General features: G+C 48.7%; 1 protein-coding gene across 4 annotated transcripts in view; it reads left to right on the plus strand.

Moving 5' to 3' along the window:
- The first annotated feature begins 1,459 nt into the window (after positions 1-1,459).
- RNF213 (ring finger protein 213) overlaps positions 1,460-17,781 on the plus strand; it is a 58,443-nt gene continuing 42,121 nt past the window's right edge. For 3 of the 4 annotated variants that reach the window (XM_068913644.1, XM_068913646.1, XM_068913647.1), the window contains exons 1-15: positions 1,966-2,107; positions 3,739-3,885; positions 5,608-5,927; positions 7,172-7,846; positions 8,477-8,661; positions 9,293-9,451; positions 9,746-9,939; positions 10,195-10,475; positions 11,728-11,996; positions 13,536-13,724; positions 14,275-14,473; positions 15,145-15,200; positions 15,568-15,721; positions 16,253-16,408; positions 17,078-17,176. In XM_068913644.1, coding sequence (XP_068769745.1) covers positions 3,777-3,885; positions 5,608-5,927; positions 7,172-7,846; positions 8,477-8,661; positions 9,293-9,451; positions 9,746-9,939; positions 10,195-10,475; positions 11,728-11,996; positions 13,536-13,724; positions 14,275-14,473; positions 15,145-15,200; positions 15,568-15,721; positions 16,253-16,408; positions 17,078-17,176 — 3,045 coding nt within the window. In that variant the 5' untranslated portion in view covers positions 1,966-2,107; positions 3,739-3,776. Of the gene's footprint in view, positions 1,600-1,965; positions 2,108-3,738; positions 3,886-5,607; positions 5,928-7,171; positions 7,847-8,476; positions 8,662-9,292; positions 9,452-9,745; positions 9,940-10,194; positions 10,476-11,727; positions 11,997-13,535; positions 13,725-14,274; positions 14,474-15,144; positions 15,201-15,567; positions 15,722-16,252; positions 16,409-17,077; positions 17,177-17,781 lie in introns of those variants that run through there. The other variant, XM_068913645.1, reaches the window with a different exon arrangement.

Consider the following 17,781-nt stretch of genomic DNA (forward strand, 5'->3'; position numbering starts at 1 on the left):
CAATTGCAGCAAGAGGTTTTGCAAGGAGAGCAGCATCGCTCAAGAGTCGCAGCCTTGCGCGGGGCTGACGGGAGCTGCCGCTGGCGGCGGTAGGAGCGTTCCTGCTGCGGGGCACTGCTGGGCAGCCAGCTGCTCGCTGCTCGCCCTGCTGCTCCTGCAGCAGAGACGCATTTCCCAGTGGTGGAGGTGCGCACCTATGCCCAAGCGCCTGCTCTCCATGCAGTTCCCCAAGCAGGAAAGCAGCCAGGGGACACCCCAGAGAAGAAGCAGGGGGCAGGAGGAGGCTTGGGCTCTTTACCAAGGAGAAGAGGAATAAATGCACCCTCTCCTTCTCAAGCACAGGCGCTACAAGGTGCCTAGGGGCTGACAGGGAGGCTGAAGGCTGTTTCCTGGGCTGGGAGACTGGAGAGAGTCCTCAAGAGAGGCATTAAGCTAAATGGACTAATGGCCGACCACTTTCTCTTCACGTCTTGCTGAGCCTGGCTTAAGTCCTGCCCTTGCTCTCTCCATTGCCGCTGGCTGGCCCCTTTCTTCACCCTTTCTCAGCCTGAGGGCGCACCTGCATTCATGGGAGAAGTGGAACAGCCGCAGCTGCCCCTGTCCCGCGCAGCAGCCTTGGGAACCCGTTTCTGTCCGTTTACTGCCCGTGTTGCAGCACCTCGGAGACCCACGCGGGAACGAGACGTGTCCGTCCCGGCTGTGGTGTGGAATTGGTACCCTCCACCCGAGCAGCCAAACCAGAGTGAAGAAAGGTTTCCCGGGAGAGCGGAGAACCGCTAACTCTGGTGCCGGGCACAGCACGGGGACGGAGTACGAGCACGTCTCCAGCAGGACCGCCCTGCTCCAGAGCGGGTGTCCTGCTTGCGGCGGGAGCAGGTAGAGGGGGACTCGGCCAGCAGCCAGGCTGCCCGCGCTGGCCACAAAGCGTTCCCTGTGCCCCGGGGCTGGCCGGGTGCTGGAGGAGGGAGCTGTGCTCCTCCCTCGCTAATGCCTTCACGGGCTCCTTGCCACACGATGCGCATGCTAGAGGGGTGGATATCCAGCCTGAAGCTACGTTTTTGTTGTTGTTGTTTTTATATTTTGCTCCCAGTGCAGCCACATACAGGACCTTGTCTTTCCCCCAGCCCACCCTGTGCGTGGGGACAGCCGTGCAGCTGGGAAGATGCTCCCTGGGGACTCTCACGTGAGAGGCACAGGTGCATCAGTCCCACATTTCCCGGCTGCTCTGCACTGGAACTCAAACCACATTAATAAAAGGCCTTTTCTAGAGCCCTCCACAAAGGGCTTAATTGTTTAAAAGCTCCTAGTGCAGAAGTGCCAGGCGAGCAGAGCTGCTCCTCGCTGCAGCCCGGAGCCGGGCAAACGCCGATTCACCTTTGTGCCCACGCGTTTCCATCCCGCGTGAGCAGCCGCCCTGCCCTGGGCCAGCTCGCGCCCCGCTCTGTCGCGGTCCGTCGGCGCACGCTTCCTTCCCGCTCCCCTAACGCTTCGCTTCCCGCCGGCACGCGCAGCTTTACTGCCGTTTCAGCAAACCGCCGCGTCTGCCAGCCATCGCTGACCGCTGCTTGTTCCACGCCGGAGAAAACGCGGGGGCAACGAGTGAGTCCCTCCGGGAGCACTGCTGAGGCTCCAAGCGCCCGGCGGCGGGCAGGGGGCAGCTCCGGGGCGGCGGGCGGCGGGCTGCACCTGCGGCGGGCCCTGCGCCCACCGCCTCGGGCAGCTCCCAGGGCGCCACGAGCCGCTCTGCGTGGCTGAGCCAACCCCCCCGACGGGGACTAGAGCCCCCGCGCGCCTCCCCCACGGTGAAAGGGCGAGTTTTTTGGTTTTTCTTTAAACTGGGCCTAACGTGGCCTTTTCCAGCGGGTCTGCTGCGGACGCGACAGGGCGCCCGGCGGCCCCCCCCGACGGCCGCGCCCCGGGCCCGGCGCTGCCCCCGCCGGCCCCGGCTCGGTGCGCGCCGCGGGGGGGCGGGACGGGCGCGGGGTCCGGCCGGCCGTGACGTCCGGAAAGCGAAACTTCGCGGTTTCGCCTAAAAGCGAAACTTCGCGGCGGCGCTGCCAGAGCGGCTCCGCGGAGCGGGCGCGTTGCGGGCGCTCCCGGCCCGTCGGTGAGTGCAGCCGCGGCGTTGCGTGCCGGGGGCTCCGGCGGGGGGGGGGGGGGGGAGAGGCGCCGTGCGGGGCCGGGTGCCGCTGGGTGCGGGCACGGGGCAGGGCCCCGCTGCAGCCCCCCCCCGGTGCACCCCGGCTACCTCCGGCGCACCACGACACCTCGGTGCACCGCGCCCCCCGCCCCGACCTGCCGGGGCTGCCCGCTCCCCCCCCCCATCCCCGCTGCACCCCGGTCCCCCCCCCCCCGCCCCGACCTGCCGGGGCTGCCCGCTCCCCCCCCCCCATCCCCGGTGCACCCCGGTCCCCCCCCGCCCCGACCTGCCGGGGCTGCCCGCTCCCCCACCCCATCCCCGATGCACCCCGGTCCCCCCCCGCCCCGACCTGCCGGGGCTGCCCGCTCCCCCCCCCCATCCCCGCTGCACCCCGGTCCCCCCCCCGCCCCGACCTGCCGGGGCTGCCCGCTCCCCCCCCCCATCCCCGCTGCACCCCGGTCCCCCTCCGCCCCGACCTGCCGGGGCTGCCCGCTCCCCCCCCCCCGGTGCCCCGCGCCCCCCGCCCCGACCTGCCGCGGCTGCCCGCTCCCCCCCCCCGTCCTCAGTGCAGCCCGGTCCCCCCCCGCCCCGACCTGCCGCGGCTGCCCGCTCCCCCCCCCATCCCCGGTGCACCCCGGTCCCCCCCCGCCCCGACCTGCCGCGGCTGCCCGCTCCCCCCCCCGTCCCCGGTGCAGCCCGGTCCCTCCCCGACCCCCTGCGGCCCCGCCCCGTCGCCCCTGCGCATGCTGGGAGTTGTAGGCAGACGCTCCCCGCCGGCCCGCGCCGAACGCGCCTCCTTTGCGGTCCCTTGCCGCGCCATTGGCCCAGCCGCCCGGCTGTTTTGCATAAACCCCTCCCTCCCCGCCGCGGGCGCAGCCCGTGTCCACCGGCGGGGATGAGCGACGAGTCATTAGCATGCAGGCCCCGCCCCCCGCCCCGGGCGGCCCAGCTGAGGGCCGGGGGCTGCCCCATGGCGGCGTCCTCCGGCCCCCCGCGCGGCCTCGGCCCGGCGCTGGCGGCCGCCGCCGCCCTCGGGGCCCGGCCCGGCGGCCGCTCGCTCGGAGAAGCGTGCGGGGAGCAGCCCGAGGCCGGGCCTAGGCCCAGGCCCGGCGCGGCGCGGCCCCCGCGGGGGCTCTCGCTCCTCGCGTGGCGGTTCGCGGCCGTGAGGTAAATGGGGGCTGCGAGGCGAAGGGAAGCGGCGCAGCTCGGCCGGGCTGGTCGAGGAGGGGCAGTCAGGAACTTGCGTTCCCAAACGCTTTTATTCCTAAAAGGTTTCCACGCGGAATGGAATGTGTGTGTGTGTATGTGTATAAACACATACATCCCCCCCCCCCACACACATATATTACCTCCCCCACATGTATATATATGTTTGGTTTTTTTTTTTCTGCTGTTCTGCCCCAGCCTGTTAGTTGTGCCCGGCTGAGGCTGTCCTGTTTGTGCCCAGAAGTGGTTTGTGAAAGCTTTGCACCCCTGTCTTGCTTTTTCAGTTTCCTGAAAATAAAAAAATTAGCGGGGGGGGGAGGGGCTATGACAAAGATTTGGTGTTTTGCATTAATGCTTCTCTTTCTGCCCTGTCCCTTTCTCTCCCTGTGCAGCTCCGAAAAGCAAAGTGCAGTGTTTGCACCTGGGAAGCATGAAGTGTCCCAAGTGTTGCTTTGTTTCTCGAGATGATTCTGCCAGATTTTGCAGCAGCTGTGGGGTCCAGCTGGCCACTGTTGCCGGTACAGGGCACAAGGACCCAGGTAGGACGGTGTGACGTGGGTCGAGCAGTGGGCGATGCTGTGACATTGGGGGCTGGCTGGCGTGCAGCCACCAAGGGCTGAGGGCAGTGTTCTTGTGCCAGCCCCAGTGCTTACTTGGCTTGTCCAGAGCTTTCCTCCCTTTACAGTGACTGGAGGGGGATGGAAAGAGCGATTTTCAGTTATTGATACCTCCTATAGGTATGTTCCATACTCAGCTCTCCAATGCTGAACTGGTTCCCATTTTGCCAATGAAGTGGTGCTGTTTCTGTGGAATACTGCACTGCAAAGACCAGTTCAGGTCATACTAAACCAGAATTTCCTATCCTCATAGTATTGTTAAGTTTACAGCTCACTGTCTTGAGTTTCTGTCTCTTCTTGACAACGTACTAATTTTGCCTCCACCAGTAGTAGGGGAATTAAATACACAAATCTAATGCAGTTACACTGGAGCAAATATTGCCTGACCTCTTCTCTGCTTGAAGAGAGAAAGGCACAGATCACCAGCTTTTGATGTGTTGAAATGCAGAACAAGGGTCCCAAAAGAATCTGCTAAATCAGAATCGGCCTGTTGTAGTACTGACGAGATCAAACCTCAGCAGATCCTTCTGCAATCCAGAGCGGCAAGGTAACAAACCTGAGATCTCTAGGTTTTAAATGCTATAGGAAAAATGTCCAAAGTATCTGTTCTGGTGGTCCCAAAGCTTTGACCCTGCTCTGCCAATAATTAATGGAGGTAGAAGGAGTTCTGCTGCATCAGCCAGGTAAACATGCTCTGAGGGACCAGAGTTTCCCCCAAGCAAATGTGTGCAGGTCAAGCCCTGTCAACAGAGGAGTTGCTGAGGAGCAGTGACTCATGCAAGAGTTCAAACTCTTTGGAAAAATAGCAGGACAGTAAATTGGACGTGAAACAATATTGCAGAGGGTATTTGGTTCAGACACAGAACAACCTGCTGTCATTAAGCATGGTGCACCCTTCAGGCTGTAACACTCAAAGGGGCTGTGAGCTGACCCTCACCTTGATTGTGTTTGTGCTCCTGCTTCCAAAAACATCCCAAAGAAATCAATGCCCTTTGGTGTTAGTTGATCTCTTCTCAAAGAAGTTAAATGCTTTTGCTCCTAAAAACAGGGCAGGGGCAGTGCTGAACAGCCTGTGAAAGAGATATGTAGAAGATGGAGATCCACTGTGATGTTTGGTTCAGACCTGAGCTGCTTTTCCACAGAAGGTTTTAAGGACTGGATGAAACTGTTGAAGACGAAAAGAGAATTTCCCATACCTTCCTGGACACAATGCTCAGCTGTGTGGAAGAGGTCATACAGCCAGTTAGGAGAAAGTTAAGAAAGCTGAGAAGCGCCAGTGTCCTGTCACTGCACATCTCGGGGATCCTTGAGAGTTTTGGCAGGCAGTTGTGGCTCACAGAGCCTGCTGCTGTGGCCGGTAGCACGTTAGCTTGAGGTAGAATAAAGATAGATTGGTACCTGAACACAGTGGTTTCGTATCTTAATTCTGCTGCTGACTGCAGGGGCCTAGCAGAGGAAGGAGGCTCTGCTACGGTTGGAGATGGTGTTACTGCTAGTGATGGCTATTGAAGAGGAAACAAAGCAGCTCTGCTGTGTTGAACTGATGCATTTAATGAGCAGCAGGCCCTGCTTGCTCATCAGCAGCTGAGAACAGTTTTCTGTCTTGACTCTCTAATTTAACAATGAATCTTGCCTCCATTGCAGAAGGAGGAGAGGTGAAGTCAGCTCCAGTCCCTGATATGGGAGTGGAGCCTGGAGGAAAGCTGAAGAGAGGAGGTGCTGATGGGCTGCCTTCCACCACTGAAACAGAGGAGGAGGAGGGAGCGTTGCTGCTGGAGAGCATAAGAGCTCTGAGCGATACCTTGGAGATCACACCTGAATGCACTACACATGGGCCTCCTGTCACCAAACCAAAGGAGGAGGAGGGAGCATCGCTGCTGGAGAGCATGGGAGCTCTGGGTGATACCTCAGAGACTGCACCTGAGTGCAGGACAGATGTTTCCTCTGGAAAGTCCCGGCGGAAGGTGAGGCTCTCTGTCAGTGCTGAGGAGCAGGACTGGCTGATAATTTGTTGCTCTGTCTTCCCCAATGCAATGAGACAGGGTCACATCACCGCTAATTCATTTCGCCTGAATCTGGCAAATCTGACATTGCTGCCTTTGTTTCTAGGCAATCTCCAGATACGCAACACTTACAATGCAAACAAATGTATGTGGATAGCTGACAGCTACCTCTAACAATACCTTTTTTTGCATTGAGGGAAACACTACCAGATTCACTTCAGTAGTTGGTTTGATTTAGGTCAGTATCTTCTTGTTAGTGATGTCATGCTCAGAGCTGCCTGGTTAATACCCTGCTCTGCATTACTGGTGAGAAAGCCTTGAATATTAAAAATAGAGTTCTCAAGAATAATTATTTGCATTTTACCTAATCTTCTTTAAGCAACTTTAATTAGAGAATTTAAAAAGTTTTTTCTGAGCAGCCCTTTTTTGTTAACTTATGACTTAAAACAACTTTGTAATAAAAATGTCAACATTTCTGAGATTCCCGAGAGTTAAGAAAAAAGCATCTCAGCCATTTTTATTTGAACGACCTCAGCAGATCTCACGTCAGACCTATAGGACTGCAAATCAGATGAGAACTTACTGATGTGGTTTTTAATGGCTGCCGAGGTACAGTTCTTTGGACTACATGGTTCATGATTCTTCCTGTATCAGCACTGACAGTCCATGGTTTTCCAAACATGTCAAAGCTGGCATGCATCAGTATAGCCTTCAGATGCATCACTTTTCCCTTCCCTCGTCTGTGTTGGGCAATTCCATGGGGAGCCGCTAGGGAGCTGGGTTATAACTCCCACCTGGTTATTTTTAAGACATGTCAGGTCTCCAGTCTAGTTGATGGCCAGATACCTGCCAAAGGTAAGGAGCATAGCCTAGTCTCCTCAACCATCTTGGTTTCTCTTGGCCTAACTGCTACCTGTAGACCAGCATTCAGGCCAAGTACACTTTCGTAGTTCAGAACTGGGTTAGAATGGACAGAGTTCTCACTTTCTCTTTGAAATGCAATGCGATGTTATTGTTTGGTTCCAGTTTTCATGGGTACTTACAATCAGATGGTAGCTGGTCTTGTCTTTTCTCTTTGTGATTATTCTCCCTTAACCCCACATAGCAAGATAATGTCTGTACTACTTGCAGTGAGGGAGGTGGCAAAGAATTTCTCTTCTACTGTGAGTAAACTGGTATTTTATTGTATTCCTTCTTTTTCATAGGAAAAAAGGAAAGAAAAAAGAAAGAGGAGTAAAGCAAAGATGAATCCTTCTGACTCTGGGGAGCAGAACTCTTTGCCTCCTCTAAGCACAACACCAGCTCAAACACCAGAAATGATTGATACACACGTGGTTCCACAAAGCAGTGAAGTAGCCAAACCTCATACTGATTTACTTGGTGACGATGGAGGTGCACGTGAAAGTGATAGTGTCTTGGGTCACTTGGAAAAGGAGGCTCAAAGTCTGGAAATGATTGCAGAAGATGGTCACAGCATGATGACCTCATCAAAGCAGAGTAGCACTGGTGATGTGGCTGCCCCATCTACAAGCTCTGCAGCCCCAGAGGAGAAGGTGGGGTGTGGAAGTACTGCAGAGCATGAAGAAACAGTCAGGAGTGATGTGGAAGGGGACAGTGGTGCATCTGACATTGGCCAGCTTCCAGAAGCCAGGCCAGATTCCCAGTCCTTGGGCAGCAGAGACAAACTAGCCTTGAAGGGAGACGGAGGAAGCATCCCCTCTGGGTTTTCCCCTGATATAGGAGCACCTGAAAGTAAGCCCGTAATGTCTTGCACTGCCCATCAAAGTCAAGATGTGGAGACTCCACCTGTGGTCAAAAACTCACAGGCCGGGAAGGGTGAACAGGAGAGCAGCCAGCAAATGAGCTCTTTAACTTCCAAGGTAAATGTGTGAATGAAGACGCTTGTGAGTATGTGGTCATGTTGGAAAATGTTTCCCTTTTTTAACTTTGATTCTTTTTTTCTGTAGTCAATAAAGTTGAAGGTCATGAGGTTGGGCATATGGAGAGAAAGCAGGTGGCACTATAAAGTGTCTCTTGTGACTCTCTGTTCTCCTGTGTGTTAGTTCTAGCACAGCTCCAGTATTAAATGGTTGCTTAGTTACCACCAGGAGCTGTGAACTTGTCTGTTCTCCAGACAGCTCTTCCAGGTATGTTCTCCACTGAGATGAGTTATATCTCCTCTAACCAGGAGATCTTCATGCTATATAGGAATCCATGCTCCTATCATGGATAGACCTGTTAAGCTGTAAATTGCTCTTGGTTATCTTTCATTTCCTTTATGCTCCATCCCTCTTCCAATCCATCCACTATTCTCCTTAGCCAGCAGTTTCCCCTTACTGCGTTTGTCTTGATGAGGGATTAGTGTTTCAAGAGGACAAAAGTATAAAGTTAGCTGGTATGCTTTGTTTTGGAGATCTCCTAGTGTCTGAGGAGAGGCTGAACGTTTCTGTCGATGTTGTACTTCCAGGGTCTTCTAATTTAATTTCATACTCTTTATGCTCCTATTACAGAAGGAAAATGCAAAGGAGACGACAAAGACCCAGAAAGAGGAAGTACGTGAAGCAACTGAGAAAAAAATAAATAAGACCAAAGGGCCTGAGGTTGCTAGAAAGGACAGTGCTTCAGCTGTTACAAGCAGTCAGAAGGACACAAAGCAGCAAAAGGACCAGAAACCCGTGGATAAGATTAAACAAAGGTGAGACGATCCCTGTTGCTTCCCAGCATTCTCCACCTACAGGATTTGGTATGAGGAGGACTCCAGGCTAAGGTGGGGGATTGAAGTGCTAAGATTAGGTCTTCATGTATCTTGGATCTATGGAAATAGAACTGGACTTAAAAGGGAAGCAAACTGCTGCTCGTGCAAAGGAGAGTTAGTGCTTAATCAGGAGCTGCAGCACAAGTCACATACTGACTAATGTGGTACACTTGGCATTTGAGTCCTTTTGAAAATCTGATGATTTAGAAAATAAAATAAAAAGAACTCTTACCTGTGGCCAGGACTGCTTCACACATGTAATTTTGTGGGCTAAGAGTGTAAAGAACTGTTTTGGTTGGTATAACTTGTTTTGCTCAGTGAGTGTGAGCTGGAAGAGGGGTAAAGCACAGCCGTTTCAGGTTACAAAGATGTGATCGGAGCATTTCGTGCTTCCTTTAGGAATCCATCAGAGGGTTTTGCATGAAGCATGCTATGTAGCATTGGTTTTAGGGTGAAAGGCTGATGGAGCTCATGGCTCTTGCTTCCAGTAAACTAGTGACTCGGAAGCGCAATTTGTTTTTTAAATTGCACAAATTGTTTTAAACAACTTTTAAAATTCTTTCTGTTGCAGTTCTGTGAACCAAAAAGATGGTGTTACAGTGTACTTCCATGCAATATTGTCCAAAGACTTCAAGCTAAACCCTGAGGTCCATAAAGTGTTCATCAGGGCTGAAGGCATTTCTGGCTATAGAGCCTGGAAGGACAACGTTTGTGAGCTGAACTGCACCGTGTAAGTACCCTTTTGCCTCACACAGGTGGTGAGGCAGGGTTGGCTCTGGAGAACAGGATGCAGCATGGTACTTCATTTAATACATAAGCCTAGCTATATGTCCATATTGTTTATTGCTACAAAGTGAAGGGTTTCATAGATCACTTTCATAATGAAGGTAAGTATTCCAGAATAGTCGTCATGAAAGAAAATTCATTGTTCCTGTTAAAAATTGGAGTGATGCATAGAGAAGCATGTAGATCAGCTGACATGTAACTTATATTTTGCCCTCCTTTGCTGTTTTGCGTTATCTAGGCACCTAGCAGAACATGGATACCTCATTGATGGCTGTGTAACTCTTGCAAAAGAAAATATGGATAAATGTATTCCTTACAAATACTGGGTTGCATGTGGTAAAGGAAAATATGAATTTATTTACAAGCCTTCAGTAACAAATAATTTTGTGAATCGCTGCTTAATTATAAGAAGCAACTTGATCAACACTGGAGGTAAGCTTTTCTCACTTGATCTGCGAGTTGCAGATCAGTCTTGGGAGCAATTATGCACGATCGGAGGTCTTCCAGTGGGATGGAGTCTAACTTCATATGGACTAGCCTTATTAGAATCTGCTAACTGAGACTGGAAACTCGATGGGTCAGTGTAGGTATTTCTGTGGGCAACTATAAGAGCAACAGCATGTGCAGATGGGTATTTGTTTCGCAAATGGTTTTCTTCTGTGTTCTGATCTCTGTTGCTTATTACAGAATGGCATCAGTATGATGACATTGTGTGTGCAGAGCCTTCCATAATGAAAACCGTCTGGAACAAAATTTCTCGTGATGAACACAAAAAGTTGGTAGAAGGGAAGATAATAGCAGCAAATATTATGCTAGAAAATATCTTCAGCATTCTTGGAACTTGGAGTCCTGTCAACCTGAGAAACTTCCTCTCCCAGTTGACACAATTTTATGCTGTTACAAAAGAGCCATGGGTATATGACGGCAGGCCAATGCTATGGGCAGAGTTAAACTTTGGAGAAGAGAAGGTAATCTGTTTTCTTTTAGCAGATCCTAGAAGACAGAAATTCGGTTACTAAACATAGAACTTTAATTTTGCTAATTGACCTTGTTTATCTAGTTTGGTATTCCAGTCAAAAGGTTCACGTGTGACACAAATGTGCATCCTTTCATGGTGACTGCCGCTTCCTACCTTGAGAACTTCCAGTCAAGCCGTTTTAACTAGTTGCAGTTTTGAATGTTTCGTATTGGTCAGAAGCAGAGCTATGACGTGGTGATTTCTGAGAGGGTTTTGTCTGGATAATAGTTTCCTATGCCTAGCCTTTCAGTTTTGCTGCCAGTCACTCTGTCACTGCCTCTCTGTACTTATCTTTGACTCCAAATCTGCCCCCTTTTTTTGTTTGTTTGTTCTTGAGACAAGCTCCTCCTGGCCCAGTTCTTACCACTGGTGCAGACAGGGCTTCTGGAGCCCTAAATTTCTTACCTGGCATAATTATGAAATATTGGCAGAAGTATCACATCCTCTTTGGGGAGCTTCACACCACTGGCTGCTTATTTCTAACTTTCTACGGCCTCATTCCTCCTGGATATGAGGGCGAGGCCACAAGATGGCATACTGGCGTAATGATATGTCTCGGCTACCCAAGCTCAGCACAGCATGTGAACGGTTCAAGCGTGTTTGTGTGTTTTCAGAGGGGTGGTTTTGGTGTCATGGTGTCACCAAGCATCACAGTACTGTGAAACCCCTGGGACATAGCTTCAGAGTAGCTTTGGGGGCTATGGGTAGGGCAGAAATCTCTCTCTTTTCACTGGCTCCCAACCAACTTGAGTCCACTGGGAAGCTAAGGCCTGTTTGCTTGCTGATCAACGGTGCAGCGTAAGATGATGACATAAGTTGGCGATAAGATGTCCCCTCCTCTAGCATCTTAAGTGTAAGACTGCGTAGCCCACAGTTTCCTTCCTGAGATCTACTCTGCTCCTTGACGTTCTCCAACTGTGCTGGGCATGGAGAGGTGCAGCAGTAACTGAGCAGTGGGATGAGGCAGCATGGAGTGGGGCGTGAAGCTGCCACAGGTGCTGGGGTACTACATGTGATGATTTTAGTGTTGTTCAGTACTGTGTGCACTTAGACACCGTGATGGTACCAGGGCCTGTGTGGTGCGTGTGACTATTGAGTATCTAGCTGTAATAGGCATGGAGAAGAAGATGGCCTCAAAAGAAGATGACTTACAGGGGAGCTAACGGTGTGATGTGTGTTTTTTCTTCCCTTCTTTGTCTTAGGTAAATGATTTGCTGCTAGAATGTATGAAGAAAATAGCCCTTCCTTTCCTTGCACCAGAAGGTGCAAATGTGTCACAGAAGGACATGATAATAAAAAGTAAACTGTCTCTGGGACTGATCCTTCTAACAGTGGTTGAAAAGCTTAGGCTGCCAACACCTAAAGACAGTCTGGCTAGCCTGTGTAGCCTCTTATGTTTGGAGAAGACGTCCCAAAAAGCCGTACAGGATGAAATTCAGCATGCCAAAAAAGCTTTTACAGAGGTTACGAGGTATGTGTATATTAACGCTGGGATGTGTAATAAGGTGGTGGTGTTGAGTACCTGTATGGAATGATGTTACCTGTGAAAACACTTCTTAGCAGTGCTTGTTTTTAGCCAGCTGGCCTGGAAGGAATAGATTGCAGCAGCAATCAAAATATGCAGAGCAGTTAGGATCTTTCATTTGAAGAAAAGTGGGTTGCTGGTTCTATTGCAGTTCTTATGAACAGCTGAGCTGGGCCAAGAGGGTGTTGCCTGTGAGCGTCACCGTTTCCTTCAGAATCTGCTTTTCCTTCTGGACGCTGTTACTGATCTAGGGGCTGTGGCTGTAGGGATTCTGTCCTGGTACTTGTATTCCAGAGCACAGCCATCCGTCCACTGACACCAGTTGGCAGCTTTCAGGTCTTTATAATCCTACTGATTATAGAGCAGATTCATCCAATCACATCTCCTAGCTGGCAGTAACTAACTGGACTGGTTTTGCTGCAGTGTAGTAGATAGTAAGCATAGCACCATGTAAGCAAACAATAGGGGATCTAGCTCTTAGTGTCAGAGCATCATAGACAAATTCAGGTTTAAGGATCCTCTGGAGGTCTCTGTTCCAAACTCCTGCTCGGAGCAAGGCTAGCATTCAGGCAAGACTTTTAGGGTCTTGTCCAGTTGAGGTCAGAAAACGTCAAGGGATGGCGCTTGCACAGCCTCTCTGGAGCTATGTTACAATGCCACACCTTTCCCGATGTGAAAAAGGTTTCCCTTATGTCCGAACAGAATTTCCCTTATTGCAACTTGTGACTGTTGTCTCTTGAGTAGTAGCTGGAGCTCAAGCTACGGCTTTTCTTTGTGTGTAAGAGACTATTTGTTATCATCTTCTGCCAAGCAGTTTCTAGAGCTTATCTTTACCTGTTTGCTATGCATACTTAAAACTCCAGTGATCAGTTACATCATGTGCTTAGTCCTTGCTGTATTAATTAAAATGCCGTATTCAGATATTTCTTGTCCGCACATCCTCTTACGTGCTTCACTACATGTTTTGTGTGGATTTTCCTTATACTAAAGACTGCCTGCTCACTGGACTTATCTCTCTGCTTAGCTGACACTCTTGACCTTCTAATTACTTCACATACATGGCTGCAGCTATTAAACTTCATTTTGGGGGCTTTTGTAACGTTACTTCAGCACAGCCAAAAAGGCTGGCAAGAGTTGCCACTAGAATGACTGGATGCATTTATAGCTCTGTACATCTGTTTCACAAAATCCCTTGACTAAGCTAGGGAGCAGTCATGTGGAAATTGTCATGTGGAAATTGTAGACAAAATTATTAGCACCTCTACTTGATGCTGTATTCACAGGGTTTATGCAGTGAGATTCAAGTAGGATTACAGCTTTTGAGTCTTAAACTTTAACCCTATATGCTCTTCAAGGAAGGTAGGATTAAAATTAAATAATTATAAAAAGTTATTTGAAGATACATAATATAGCTTTTTTTGACAAGGATTTTCTTTTGTCCTGTATAAAGATATTCTTTTACTTTTTTTTTTTTTTCCCCTCCAGTTTAACACTTCACCTGACAAACTTGTGCCAGAAATGCATTGATGACCAAGTAGGCCAATGGGTATGGATTCTCCCTCTTCTGCATTTCTTTTCTCCTCCTTCGTACTATGAACGCTCCCAGATGGAAGAAGATACCTGGGCAGGGCTGGAAGGACTTACATTTGCTGAAATGAGGAAGGAGCAAGATAAGTGAGTTTTCCAGAACATCTGTGGGCTTTCCAGAATTATACTTTTAACTAGTGCCTTGGTGTTGTAGTTGGGGGTGATCACCTTATTTCATCTCTTAGCTTTTTTTTTTTTTTTTTTTTTTGTCCTTGCATTAAGAAATAAGAAATGTAGGATGTTGGTTGTGGATATCTGGGATATAGGAACACAGCTCATATTGGTGGCTCAAAGATTATGGTGTACAGCAAAGCTGCGTGGCATTCTACCTTTCAGTCATAAACAAGCCTTAATTCTGCAAGCTGTGGAGCAGCTTGCAGGGTTGGTTAAGCTTGCTGTGAATTAAAGCAGTTAGTGCAGAATTTGAGCAAGACTTGGAATTTGGGTTTGTTTTTTTTTTTTTGAATGCTTCAGCTCAGTAGTTTGACGTTGCTGCTATGATTACCAAATCTTGGAGTCTTTTACCTGTCTTCGATGTAGGTGAAAAGTATGCGAGTCAGAGTTCTCTATGGACTGAACCAGCTTTAGCCTCTTGTGCCTTGAAAACTTGGAAGACTTTGTTTTGTTTCCCATCCAGGGAGATCCTACTGCAACTAATGAAGGAAAAGAAATACTTGATGGAATTTGACAGGATTCTGGTCAAGTCCTGGATCTGCGTGCTGCCCCTGGAGAGTCTGGCTGAATTTATAACTTGCTTATCCAGTGATTTATTAGATTCCCTTCAAGGCGTTTCTTATAGATTAGAGAACGTTCTCCTTTCACACAGTAGTTACAAGGTTTGTTTTCCAATGCTTTTACCCAAGTAAGGGATAAAGACTGAAACTGGGCTTTTGTGCCCCCACTGAAAGGAAGTGTGGTTGGTAACAGGTCAGAGTACAAAGAACTTAAAATCTAGCTAAAAGTAAGAATAGTTGCTCTGAAGTAGAAGACTCCTAAGAGGCGATGAGAGGGTGCATCTTCAACAAGAAATATTGTTGGCTTTGATAAGAGGAAGGGTCTGCTCATCTGGGTTTGCTCTTAGTCACTGGTAGCAAATATTTTAATCCTAAGCTACTCAGACTGCTGCCTGAAACTCTTGTTTGAACAGTGCTTGGGGTTGTGGGCAAGGTGCTGTTGGTTTAAGATGTTTTCCTGCACGTTGTGAACACACTTGTATCTGCATGAGAACAGCAGGAACTGGGCATTACAAGTAGTAACAATAATAACAAAATTTAAAACCCCAGAATGTAAGAAGATTGGCTGTTGGGTAGTCACTAATTGTCCAAATATATGCTGGCTGTGGCACCTACTAAAGCATTTCTGCAGTTTTATAGCCTGTATGTAAAAGTATTGGAGAAAGCATGAGAGAATCCTGAATTTCTTCTTTCTTGGCATCCTCCTCCAGTCATGGAAAACCAGTCTGTAAAATTCATTCTGTGGTCTGATACTTCTATCTTTCACTTCTTAGGTAGTAGAGAGTCTTTTACAGACACTGCTGTGTGTCTTGGAAGAAAAACAGGCCAGGTAACTGAAATGTACTTCTGTGATAGCCTTGTCTTTTTTTTTTTTTTTTTTTTTTTTTTATACCATGCCTCTTGTGAGGGGTTATGCTTGTAGCTTGAGTGTGTTGTCTCATCCAGAATATCAGGAGTCTATATAAATAATATCTGGATAAAAGGATCTTGTATTTTTATTGCTTTGTCAGTTAACAAGGCTTTTTTTTTTTTTAATCTCTCCAGGGGAGAGATGATTAGCTGCCATGCTGTATTGAGTTTGTTCTTTGGGGGTTGGTTTGGTTTGGTTTGGTTTTGTTTCTGTTTGAGCAAGTAAGTGTCACTTGTTCCAGAGCCAAGCGGTGAAAAGATTCTTCCTTTTTATTCCTGTCTTTTAGAGCTCTGGAAGCTAGCTATTGGCAGTCCTGCTTGACCCTCTGCCTCAAGCTGCATAAGACTGTCTGCAGGAGCACAAAGCAGGGGTCATGGTTCAAGATTCCTGCCACTTCTACCAAGATAATTTCGAAGATTGCCAGACTTCAGCCCACAGCAGTGAGTACTGAGTAACCATTGAAGAGTTGATCTGAATGAGATGCCCAGAAGCATTGCAGGAATGGTACACCAGGCTCCTTTTAGATCATATATGTTCTTCCTTTGGAAAACTTAATGCTCTAATCAAAATGGTGGTACTTCCAAAAAGTTGTGAAACTAATGATTTTGAATTTTCTTGCTTGACACAAGCTCAGATGCCTAGGCTCATTGTCATGGGTTTTGTTTTATATCTGTGTGAGTGTGTTTCGTTTTTTTTTTTTTTTTTTTTTTTTAAACCTTAAACATATATATTGTCTCTACTTCCTGGAATGAGGGTCCTTAAGCACAAACTACTTGTAATCCTTGGACTTTTCCCACCCTTTGTCTCCTTTATTCAAATAGTCGTGGGGCTCTGTTGCTGGGCTGGTTTGTGCTTTGGAATCTCTGATGCGCTTAGGCCTTCTGTTTCAGAAATGTTTATTTTAAATCAGTTGCACATTGCTGTCCTGCTTGTAACTGTTATTATTTTTTCTTCTCTCTTCTGTGTCACAGGTTCCAAGAGGTGAAACAGCACAGGAAGTTCCAGTGGTAGAAATATTCCATGAAGCGCTGATGCACACTCGAACCTGGTTCAGAAATGCTTTAAGCCAGAACTTATTGAAAGCATGCTATGAACCTATGGTGTTTTCTTTTTACTGGGAACTCGAGGTTTGTTGTCTTTTAATAATCAGAATAAAAATGTGCTTTACTGTAGCTTAACCATATGGTCTGAGTACAATACCTCTTTCCTGAGGACACTAGCTGCAGCGGCTGGGTGAAGAACGAGATAGGGACAGATAATACAGAACACTAACTCAAAAGCTGGGCGGCTTTAAATGCTGTTGGGGAGAGAAGCAAAGGGCTCTAACTGGTTGATGCTCAGCTCATCTTGTTCTCCTTTTGCTGGGCTGTCCCAAAAGGAGCTGCCCCTTGGTGGTATTCAGCTGGAGGAGTTATCCTACTCACCCTATATGTCCTACAGGCTGTCCAGCAGGCAAAGCACAGAATGACTCACTACAGTCGGCCTCACTCTCGTGCTCCCAGCTCTCCTTGGGGCCATTTCCAGCATCAAGGTGGAAGAAGTTCCTCCAATGTCTCTTTTAGCAACAGGGATATTTGCAAGTGTTTGGGTTTAAGCTGTCTGTTGCAGCTCTGGGAGTGTTCTTTAACTATCGGTGTTCTTCTGGATGGAAATAGTTGGAGGGGCTGCAGACTTTCTGCCCCAGTTATGAGAAGTGTGGGGCCTCTCCTCTGCGTAGGAATGTTTTTTTCCATTCCTTTATTTGTTTTTAAATTTCAACACTTAGTATCTTGGGTTTGTTTGCTTCTTGCCTGCAGGCCTGGGATGAATTTGTAAAGATCAGCTTTCCAGATCAACGCTTCACTGAGTGCTGGAAGAGGGCTTTACTTGCGGACTTGGTCGGAAGAATTCGTCAGGTATGGGGGGGGAAACTGTGGGAGATCACTGCATGTCTGTGGGCCAAGTTCGGAGGGAACGGCCAGTCTTCTGCTGTGCCTATTGAATAATTTCCAGAGCCTGAATGGGCATGTTAAAACACTGTCTTTGTTGTGAAATTGCCATTGCTGTTATAAAGAAAGTTCTGGAGGCTCAAAAATTGAATGTTAAAATGTAGCATGCTGTATTCCTGACATCAGAAACTCCAGTAGAGGCCAGGCTGCTGGCCTAGCTGGAATGCTTTTTTGTTTCTAGCAGCGAGTGATATCTTGACACTTTAAAGGAAACTGCATGTTTTGAGTAATTACTATTCCTTTAGTTTTAAGAATCTGTTTTAAGAAACTGTTGGTGTAAAATAAGCACCCAAGGACATAAAGAAGGTGATTTGACACATCTTTTTCCATTGATTGGGTTGAAGTTGAGTTGTCCAAGCTCCCCAACCTGCTCGCTCTGTAGGTCCCTTCAAACTTGAGCCTATATATTTCTTCATCTCTACTCTCTACGTAAGCTCCAGAATTCTTTAAGCCATTGTATTTCATTGTGTAATTAGGAAACAAGTATTTCCTGGTAGAAGCCTGGCTTGGTT

This window comes from Struthio camelus, chromosome 19, assembly GCF_040807025.1.
Source record: "Struthio camelus isolate bStrCam1 chromosome 19, bStrCam1.hap1, whole genome shotgun sequence".
NCBI classification, from domain to species: domain Eukaryota; kingdom Metazoa; phylum Chordata; class Aves; order Struthioniformes; family Struthionidae; genus Struthio; species Struthio camelus.